Here is a 10,492-nt window from a genome sequence, read left to right as displayed (position 1 = left end):
GAGAGAGGAACGAAACAGGCATACAGGCACAAACTCAATACCAGCAGGCAGTGTTGCCGAAAGGAATTAGATGCTTCTATATAACTACAACGAAATAAAGGCATATTTTTGATGCTCTTCTTACTATACACATTACAAAGGCCCGCACGCTTATGTGAGCATGCGTGCGGTGTTCTTCAAGAAAATATGATGCTATCAAGGATGATCAATTCGTGTTCATTTATAATTCTTACATCGTGTTTTTTTTTTATTTTTCTCTCCATCTGGCGTTGTAATAAATTTGATATGTAGTATCGGGTTGCGTTTGAAAATGTACATTACAACTACTTGTGTAAGCGGGGAGTGCGTCGTTTAGCGATGCTGCTCTTTATTTATCGCCATAGGTACGACACAAAACTCTAATCGCTACGTACTTGCATGAAAACAACAAGGGATAATGTTCATAATAGGTGTAATCTATCGTAAAGTATTAATAGCAAATAAATTGGTAAACAATTATCGCAAAAAAAGATTCAGTACCCCTATTCGCTTTACACGCGCGTAGAAGCTGCGTGGTTATGGGGGTACAGAGTGGATAACCTCCAATAGTATAACGAAATATGCAGTATCGACGTGGTTAGGGTGATAATAGATGAAGGGAATGGGAGAGGTGGGAGTGGAGTGGAGTGAAAATAAATACAAAACCAGAAAAAACCCAACACTTGCTCATCGCTTTGCTGCTTAAATACTTCCTGTAAAGAAAAACATTTTCCCCCCTTACAGTGGTAAATCAGACATTTTTTCGTAGTTCACCCATTCGCTAGCGTTGGAACCAAGTTTCGGGAAATCGGAATCCGCTCGATTGTCGATCCGATTATCTTCATCCTCCTCTTCCGTCTCTTCGTTATGGGCTTCCGGCAGTGGTTGATCCTCAAAGTCGACACTGTTCCGGCCGCTGCCGCTTCCGGATACCTTTGCCGTGGTAACGAAACGATCATTAACCCGCCCTAGGAGACGCTGAAGCTGCTTCTGCAGCAGTTCACTATGGATCGTAACATCCACATCACCACGTTCGTTTTGTTTGGCGGTGTAGAAGAATGCGTCATCGAAAGTGTCCTGCTGCTCGCTAGTGTTTTTCAGTGGACCCGTCTGGTCTAAAAATCGTACCACGGGAAGCAACATTTCCTCGTAGCATTGCTCAGTACTGTCGATGACGGAGTGTCTTAGAAGTCCCGTGAGATGATCGAGATGTTTTGCGCCGGAAGGTGCGTTAGCCGTATGAGTGTAGCACAGGTGAAACAAGTGTAAAATGGCGGCCAAATCAATCTGAGCTCTGCAACAAAACGTGACATTACTGGACCATGAGCAAGTACGCAACTTTCACACAACTTACAGTTTCATCTTATGACGTGCGGTCTTAAGCTGTAGACAAACCTTGGCCACCGAGCTGTGATTTCGCTTGAGCAGCATTAATATACCGTCGAGGGCACGCAAGGAGCGTTCCTGTAGCTTGACGACAAACCGGCGCTCGAACAAACGCATCTGTCCGGTGGTGATCTCCAGCTCTTGCTGAAATGTTGGAGTGAAGGTGTGTTCGGTTGAACCACAACAGTAAGGCTTTCGTACTCACCTCTAGTTGCTTTACTGCTTTTCTTATTTCACAATGTGTTTGCAACGATCTCAGTAGTCCACTGATTGATGGGACTCCACTGATAGCTACTTTGCACGCGTCTTTTCGGTAGGATCCATCCGATTCGGAGTCTCGTTCCCCTTGTAGACGACCGATGAGGCATTCCAATACTAGCGCAATAATGCCAAGCTCGTCAGATTGAATGCGAAAACGGTTCGTGTTTTTGGCCGCTACTATCGTAACTCTACGTCCATCTCCAGCTCCTATTGGTTGCAGTCCAAGTGCACTGGTAGTACTGCTGCCATCGGAGGTAAACTCTGGAAATAATTGTCCCAATCCACCAACGGCATTATTTTGCGGTGTGCTACTAACTACTGACAGGGTTAGTTTGTACTGTGCTTCCTTTGAAGGTTGGCATGGTTTGAGGAATAGCTTCAATGGTAGCAGAATTTCCTTCTGCAACACCCTCGTGATGCCTTGCTTGTTGGTGTAGGAGCAGTACACGGTTACCGTGCGTGTGGCTGGTAGCGTCTGCTCGGCAGGATATACCCACACGTCAAATCGTTCCGTGCTGTGTGCTACCACATCTCGGAACAGGTACGCCACCTTCGAGCACCCAACAGCCAGATCTGTGGTGATGGTAAGCTGCAGTACCTCGAGTTTCGGTTCCACCTGGACCGTCACACTCAGTTGGCACATTTCAGTGGCCACTCCCGGGGGAATGTTTGTCGGATGGGTGCAGGGGATCGTTTCCTCACCGATGGTAACGACCACCTTGACGTCCCTTTCGGCAGCCGCGTTGGCAATGCTCGCGTCACTTGGATCCACTCCGGCACGTATTTCTCGTTCCAGTTCCAGCAGTTCCATTTGGCAGCGAGCAATCTCGAACGGTGCTAGGTTGAGGGCCGGTACGCGAAACAGCTGCGGTTCCGAGCCGAGATATCCGATCGTGAGAGATCCGGTGGCACCGAGTGTGACCAGTGCGCCTGGGAGCCCTGTTACATTAGCGCGGCTGATTGCCACCGGGACGTCAGCCAGCTGAGCTGACCAGATGATTTGATCGCTATCGTACAGCAGCAAGGATCCACTTTCGGAAACAACCGCCAGCATTAATCGTGCACCGGGTTCTGAGAAACAACGAATATCCAGATAAGTTCAGTGGCCACATGGCGAGAAAACCTTCCATACCTACCCCAGTACCAACCAGTGACGAAGGTGTGGAAACAGATCGGTGAGTAGTCAAGCTTTTTGATAAACCGCACCTTACCCGTATCGGACACGCACAGCACATTGTTCTCACCCAATATCACGATGACGGATTCGTTGCTGAAAGTGATGGAAAATCGGGTAAAGTGTTTGGTGGTTCCCCTTTTGGCTGGCAACATTACACGCACTTGGATATTTGATGCACCTGCAGATCGAGCGCATACTCGCCAACGCACAGCGACCAGATCGGATCGTGACGGCGCAATGATTCGAGTGCTTCGGCAATGTCCTGATAGCGGTAACACTCCAGCACCCAGCTCGGTGCAACCGTCACGAAACAATCAACGCGCTGCAAATAGTGTACCGGCGAAGGTATGTGCCGATCGGTGGCCAACGTACGTTCGTAGCTGATACCGTCCTGCTCGAAGAACCGTAGCGAACCGTCCAAATGCTGCACGCAAAGAAAATCGCGTCCTTTCACACCACCGAACGGGCCATGGCACAGGGAGAAGGCTGGTTGCGAGAGTGGATGGTCGCAGAGTGTAACGAGCAGCGTATGGTCACCATGATCCGCTAGTCCGTCTATCGTCACGATTTGATAGATGCACAGCTTCGTAGGGTGCAATACGGCCAGCTGCAATCGGGGGTCGGTTTTATTCGTCCTGAAACGATAAACACGTCGATTAATCGGATGCCACCCCAAAGACGTCACCTTGCCCAAACCAATACCTACGTGGTAAACTTTCCACTGCCAATGGCCAGCACAGGAAACGCAAGTTGCACCTCCAGGATGACATCCGCGTGTTGGAACACGTTCTCGAACGGTTCGTTCGGTGCGGAATTTTGATTCAGCTGTCCTTCTGCGTCCTCCGCATCGAGATCCGGCAGGTTGGTGGTTCCTCCCGATGGACGGTAGATGCATAGCTGACCGGAATGCGACCCAACCACTATGCTGTCCTTCTCACCCTCCTCTATGCACAGCCGGGCACAGTGCAATGAAAAGGAATCGTACGCTGGCCCGATGGTGGGACACTGCGTTTTCCACCAGTTCCGCACCTTAAACAGCGACATGATGGAACAAATTTAGCACAGGAGAGACAATTTGGCCTCTACCAGTTGCAATCAGGTGTAGTTACTACCGATTTGTTGTTTTCAGGGACGCAAAGTGTTTGTTCGCTTCGTTGCCATGGTGAGCACGAACGCACGATGTTGGGCTGCCGCTTGAAACATATGTTTCATGCTTGAAATATTTCAAATTTCAAGGAGTTCCAGACGGAATTCTGGAAACGTGAACTATTTCGACTTTTTTATTCGTTCCGCAAAAATTCTTCCAATTTCCTTTACAAAGTTGCCAAAATAGAGAAAACATTGCAAAAATAATATTTTCACAAGTCGATCATCAAGCAAACCGTATGATGGATACGTACAAAACGATAAGATCCCTAGACCAACATGCGTTGATCATGTTTTTAGAATGATACCGAACAACCCAACCTTTGAAGCCTTTTAGCGAAAAAACCTATCAAAAGTACCCCAACATATCTAAAAATGAAAATTTAAGCTAATACAATAGTAATAGTGAATGTATTGTTGAAGAATAGAAACAGACTGTTGATGAACACATATAAGCTTTAGAAAGTCAACTAGTAACGCTTAAGAGAAAAGCGCAACCTTTACCTTTATCCCGGCCTTCAAGAACTCATCTTGCTGGCAAACAGTGTCCTACGTTGCTAGCTGAATAAGAACATAACGCTCACCGAAGGTAGAAGAATAATATAATTACCATCATAAATCCTACCGGCAGCGCGTCGGTTTAGCCCGCCAAGAAGACGTTCGATTTTTATCTCATTCCGTGAAGGTGCATGCGTAAATATTAATATGCCGCCTGACTCTGTGCGCGCGGTTGATAGCGTGTAGCTATATTTAAATGCACATCGAATGCGTCAGAGCACCGATAACGGGCGGGCTGTATCAATTTCGCTCCGGCGAGCCATAAACATATGACACAGGTGGAGAAGCATGGCAACAGAAATAGTTTTAGCCAAAAACAAAACAAACGAAAAACGCCCCAGCCGACCGAGATGACAGTTTCATGGAGGTGGCGAAAAAAAAAACGGATAGTCTTGCAAGGTTGGAGAAGGAAATTGAATTCCAATAAATGCTTGAGCGCAATAAATCTTCCACTTGCCGGCTGATTCCGATGACGAGAGGACGATACGTACGATGCCGGTGTGCTAATACGGTTGGACATGCTTGTTTTTCCATTGGGTTTCGATGGTGTTTGGATCGAATGGATTGGAAAATTTTATTACAACCAGCTGACTGAATGACCGCAAGGGTTTTTCTTTTTCTTCGTCCCCTTAGAAAACTTGCGGTTGGAAAAATGCAAACCGTTTGGCCACGTACTCGTGATAGGTGCCGTTGCGAAGATACGTTTGCATTAGTATTGGGAAATGAAAAATTAACTCCCGTTTGTCGGTTGGAGATCGTCCGTAACCGGATCTTCGTGCTCTGCTGGGATGATTTATGCGGCTCGTGACACACTTGCGATTCACAAATCACACGCATCACACCAAGATCGGGACAGCGGAAACGCTAGCGGAACACAGGGGTCGACCGCGGTTCAAGCGAGCGATGAATATTTGGTTGTTTGTAAAATTGGAAAAATGACACAAACCACTATTTAGAGAGGGAACAAACTACGTCATATGGCGGTAAATGGGTTTTTCCGTGACTACTTTATTTATTATGACTCTTTTTTCGGGATCAAATCAACCCCGACAGGAACTATGTAATGGTGATTTAGTGTGCATGCATGCGCACGTACAGAGCTTCTTTGCTCCGCTTGTCGGTCCGCATTACGATTGCCCTGATACGATGCGCTGTTTCGGTGTACTTACGATCCCATCCCATGATGGAAGGTGCTCCCTGCATGGCCGGGAGTTACAGCGATTCAGCGGAAGATGGGCGGCACAGTGGTACGTACCGAGCGGTGTAATTATTCCCATAAATAATCAAACTCAGCCGATAGAACGAACACGTGCATCTAGCTGCACGACCCAAGGATCAAACATGCAGTGTAGAACGCAGCAAAAAATAAACCGCTCATTCCGAATGTAACTACTGCTTCGCCGGTGCGCCTTTATAGCACCAGCTCCAAACCGGCGGACACGGTTCTTCTGCATTCGCAAAAACGGCAACCTTCACAATACCAACAAGGTACAACGGACCTGTTACTTGTGTTAGCCCACGCGAAAAATTTGAAAACTGCAACCAGCGTTATGATTAATGTGCACGACCGTGTTGCGCTTCTAATGCTACATCCGAGGATGTGAACTACATACCGTCCGAAAATGCATTACATTACAGCGTGTCAAACCAAGTGCATCGTAGCTATTGTGTGACATTGGTTCAGTCGTCTCGCATCATGCGATAAATTGCGCGAGCACTTCGGGCTGGCGTTGGTGGAGTTATGCAGATGGAAGAAATGTTCCTTCCTTCCTTTATCTGGCGTGAATGTGATGAAGGGAGTTTAAGGAGATACATAATAATTTACAGTGTATATTTCACAGTATTAATCCATTAGTACCTAAATAATCTTAGCTGTACGGCATCAGGAGATGTGAAAAGATTTCAACCAGACAATCAACTCTTCGATCTTCGATCATGCATCAGTCAAAGTGAGATTAAATAAGAATTTGAAGCTGCGTCTTTTCAACTATTCATGTTGATGATCAGCCGTTAAAGTAGTTCGATAAGGCTTGAAATATGCTCAAGAAATTTGGCGAATATCTCACAATTTTAAAGATTGATTTGAATTCTAAAAATTCTTCATGTGTCCAGATATATTCTATACTTTCTTGCCGATTAGCCGACTTGGGGGCTTGCTACTCACGAGTGATGTTATTCTATTTTTATATTTGCTTAAAAAACCAAGTGCCCTTCCACTAAAGGATATCGCCCTCACTTTGGGCCCAATAGAGCACCACAGAGTACAAGTATCCTGAGATCATCAGGGACCTCATCAAATAGACGTCGATCTTCTTTATCGATGCAACAACCTCAAGAGGTCTAGGCCTGGCCATTTCTGACTTTCTTTGACTATGTTTACCCGTAGACGGATACTCAGTCCTGCGTACGGTCCGGATGGGATTTTGGACCGGTCCTGTCGTGTGAAAACCAATATTTGTATCTTAAACATATCTTATGAAAACAGTTAAAATAGATTTTGGTCTAAGGAAATAGATTTCTTCTAAGAATCTTCTGGTCTTATAGTTTATGTTCAAGAATACAGTTAGTGAGATTTCTGAAATGAAATGATTTTTCATCGTTTCCGAGTTCTGGAATAGTTGATTACAATTTATTGTTTGATTATTGATCGCTCGTTGTCTGAGGACTATTGCTCTGTACTTAAGATTGTTGCTCTATGAAAGGGGTTTATTTTAAAAGATGACACAAGCGGACTGACCGCTGATCGCTTTGTTCATAATGAAGAATTGTGTCCTGCCAATTAATTAATAATTAACCAGGGACACCAACTACGGAAAGCGATAAATGTGGTAATTAAAGAAGAAAGGAACATGCTCCGCCCACCAATCAAATGGATCAATCAATACCAACCTGCTTGGATCGAGTTTCAAACACAGCAGAGTGTTTTACTCATCTGCCGACGAAGGATCACTCTTCGCGAGCGTGATAACAAGCGAAAATCAGAAATGGAACACTACCGCACGCATCTAACCTTTGAAAACACGTTAAAAAACACCAACATTATGCTGCTGATGGTGGGCATTCCGACCTGCGAGGAACTTTACCCGGTCGGTGTGTTGGCTACGGTTTGGAGAAACTTGGGGTTTATCGGATCTTTCCTGTTGCTGTCCTACACGACGGTCGGCGAACTGATCTATCTGCTGCAGATGTTCGAACGGGAAGTGAACTTTCTCGAGGTGACATTCCAAGCACCGTGCATTGGGTACTGTGTTATCGGTGTGCTGAAAATGATTATCCTAGCGGGAAGACGCAACACGATCGCCGAGCTGGTGGGATTGTTTCGCACGAAATGGAAGCAAGCGGTAAGCGCAGGGTGTGACTTCTAGTGCATTTTAATATAATTTAGCAACATCTTTCTATGGATATCAACTATTCGACATTCTATTTCCAGATTGTAGCAGACGAACATTGGAAGTTATGCGAGGATACCATGAAACCAGCGATCCGGGTTACTTCCGTAACGGCTCTGGTAAACGTTGTGATGGGCATATCCTTCACCATATTACCGATAGCGGAAATGATCTACCACCATTATCACACCGGAACTTGGAACCGTCAGCTATCCTTCAACATCTGGTGGCCATTCGATGTGTTCGCCGGTGCCAAGTACTTCTGGTTTGTCTATCCACTGTACGTGGTGATTGGATTTATCGGCATTATTATCCACATGGTACGTCTGATGTATGCGGAAAGAGCTCAAGAGTGGCTGTAGAAGACTATCTTGTTAAGATGCTTTGAAGATTATATGTACTTACCTTGGGTGTAATATGTTTATCATATCTCTTAACCTTTGCACACAATGTGGGGCAGGCATTCGATTGTTTATTCTGCATATTGGCCGCCCATTTGTGTATGCACTTTCGGATCCTGGAGCACAATCTCGCCCTTGCCGCGGCGCTTACCGATCGAGAGGCGAACGATGAAGAGGCCAGCATAGCACGCCTTCAGGATGCGGTAATTAATCATCAAAATTTGATTGGGTATGGCGTCTAACGGCCACTAACGGAAAACAATGCAAAAAGCACTAACGTTCGGTAACTTATTTTGCAGGTGTGGGGTGTTCATGCAGAACGTGTTCGGTAACACGCTGTTTGTTAACTTCTTCGGCAGTTCGATCATTATCTGCATCCAAATGTTTATGATTACGGTGAGTGTGTGATGTACTTGTTGTTTTTTTTTTGTTTCGTTATGAAACTCTTTCAAAAATTTCACGACTGTTTGCACACCTTTCGAACGCTTCTGTCTTGAAGTCGTTTGGTTTATCAATATCCACTGTGTAATACATGTCAACATACGCCAGACGCCACGATCGTACGTGAATGTACAGGATTGCAACCAGTTTCCCAGTAGCCACCGTCTGGACCTTACCTCAAAATTGACCATTCGAGAGAGAAATGATGGCCCAGAGAAGTAAGGTGGTTGGGAGACGCATCGATCTAATCATAGCACGTGCAATATCTGAAGCACAAGAAGGCGCGCTCAAGTCTTATCTTATCACAAGTTATTTACCCCCCCCCCCCCCCCCCCCCAAAAAAAAAGGGAGCCCGGCGAAGGGTGAGGTGAAAATGGTAGGGACAGTCGGGGGTCGGTCGACATCCGTGCGTATGCATGCTGGCGTTATGTTGGCGCGTAACGGATGTTGATCAACACGTGCTTTTGGACAAATACGCGATGATGCAATGGCGGTCGGATTGCGTTCGGTCTGGTGACGTATTTTGGAAGGACGCAATATCAGCGGAAAAAATGATTAGTGAGTCAGAACGTTTGTTGCATTACGTTGTAACGTGTTGTTTTTCTTTTCGCACGTTACCATTTGCAGACCGTGAGTGGATATATGCTGGTTAAGTTTGTGCTGTTTATGCTGTGTTTTCTGATTGAACTGCTGATGTTGTGTGTGTACGGTGAGGATATTATAGAATCGGTAAGTATAAGAAAGTCCCATTGTTTGAAATTTCAATTCAGTTTTACTTTTCTTTCTTAACATATATAAACATAAAGAGTGGAGCATTGATAAATGCAGCCTACGGTTGCCAGTGGTACGAGGAGTCAAAGCCATTCCAGCGCACCGTACTACAGATTATACACCGAAGTCAACAGCCCGTCCTTCTGACTGCTTGGAAAATTTGGCCCATTAAAATGAATACTTTCAGCAGGGTAAGTACTTTGAAACAGGGTTAGACGATCCGGAATTAACTGGCTAAGTTCGTTTCGAACCTCACGGTTCTTTAAAAATTCTTGGAGTAAGAACCCCTCTTGGTTGAATTTGATGTGTTGCACCGAGCAAAGGGACGAAAAAGGATAGGAAAAAACGGAACGGAATGGAACCGACCCGGAACAGTTCCGTTCCTATTTTTCATCACTACTTGGAACGGCATAGATCAAAGCAAATTCAGCCCAATGTTTAATAATTAATTAGCATATGTTGTGCAGATTTTGCAGGCTTCCTGGTCCTACTTTACACTGTTAAAAACTGTTTATCGTAACGAATAGGTCCGAGCCTTACAAAGTGACTCAATGTTGATGACGAGCAGGACAAATTTAACCGTAAATAAAACGCCACTCTCATGTTGGTATATTGCACAGCTATTATCAACACATTCTAATCGACACGCAGCAGAAGTTAAAGAATGCACGAAAAGGGACAGGAACCGACACGTTTCGTCACCGCACAAACGGGGAAACAAACTTTGACTCACATGTAAGTACGCAACGTTGCGAAAAACGCGGGCCCTTTACCTTTCCATTTCCAATTTATTATCTCCTTGAACCCACCCGCCCTTGCATCCACCTGTTCGAAACCTCCCCCGAAAGGGGTTTGTATCAGCTGTTGATGCTATGCAATGGAGAGAAAAATAAAACGCGTAAAACAAACCAAACCCTTATCGGATCGCGACAAAAAGGCTAACG

General features: G+C 45.5%; 2 protein-coding genes across 2 annotated transcripts; one reads left to right on the top strand and one right to left on the bottom strand.

Moving 5' to 3' along the window:
• Nucleotides 1-756: 756 nt before the first annotated feature.
• On the bottom strand, nt 757-3,886 carry LOC128714373 (protein PTHB1). The gene is made up of 6 exons (XM_053809247.1): nt 3,549-3,886; nt 3,004-3,477; nt 2,802-2,935; nt 1,610-2,736; nt 1,373-1,548; nt 757-1,312 (listed from the first exon to the last, which is right to left on the bottom strand). Exons 1-6 carry the CDS (start codon nt 3,884-3,886, stop codon nt 757-759), a joined length of 2,805 nt encoding a protein of 934 aa, XP_053665222.1.
• A 3,644-nt stretch (nt 3,887-7,530) lies between these two features.
• Nucleotides 7,531-10,075, top strand: LOC128713164 (odorant receptor 4-like). The gene is made up of 7 exons (XM_053808024.1): nt 7,531-7,887; nt 7,977-8,255; nt 8,396-8,565; nt 8,636-8,732; nt 9,405-9,506; nt 9,584-9,739; nt 10,016-10,075. Exons 1-7 carry the CDS (start codon nt 7,531-7,533, stop codon nt 10,073-10,075), a joined length of 1,221 nt encoding a protein of 406 aa, XP_053663999.1.
• The last annotated feature ends 417 nt before the right edge of the window (nt 10,076-10,492 follow it).

Source organism: Anopheles marshallii, chromosome 3, assembly GCF_943734725.1.
Source record: "Anopheles marshallii chromosome 3, idAnoMarsDA_429_01, whole genome shotgun sequence".
Taxonomy (NCBI): Eukaryota; Metazoa; Arthropoda; class Insecta; order Diptera; family Culicidae; genus Anopheles; species Anopheles marshallii.
The sequence above is the reverse complement of the archived record's forward strand: the minus strand, read 5'-3'. Positions and strand labels throughout refer to the sequence as shown.

Bases quoted from the DNA above. Each gene is read 5' to 3' on its own strand.
- LOC128714373 (XM_053809247.1), bottom strand. From the start codon at position 3,886: ATGTCGCTGTTTAAGGTGCGGAACTGGTGGAAAACGCAGTGTCCCACC. The intron at 2,936-3,003 runs GTGCGTGTAATG...CATCACTTTCAG, and splicing joins CAGGTGCATCAAATATCCAA to CAACGAATCCGTCATCGTGA. The intron at 2,737-2,801 runs GTAGGTATGGAA...GTTGTTTCTCAG, and splicing joins CGTCACTGGTTGGTACTGGG to AACCCGGTGCACGATTAATG.
- LOC128713164 (XM_053808024.1), top strand. From the start codon at position 7,531: ATGGAACACTACCGCACGCATCTAACCTTTGAAAACACGTTAAAAAAC. The intron at 8,256-8,395 runs GTACGTCTGATG...AATGTGGGGCAG, and splicing joins TCGGCATTATTATCCACATG to GCATTCGATTGTTTATTCTG. The intron at 8,566-8,635 runs GTATGGCGTCTA...CTTATTTTGCAG, and splicing joins AATCATCAAAATTTGATTGG to GTGTGGGGTGTTCATGCAGA.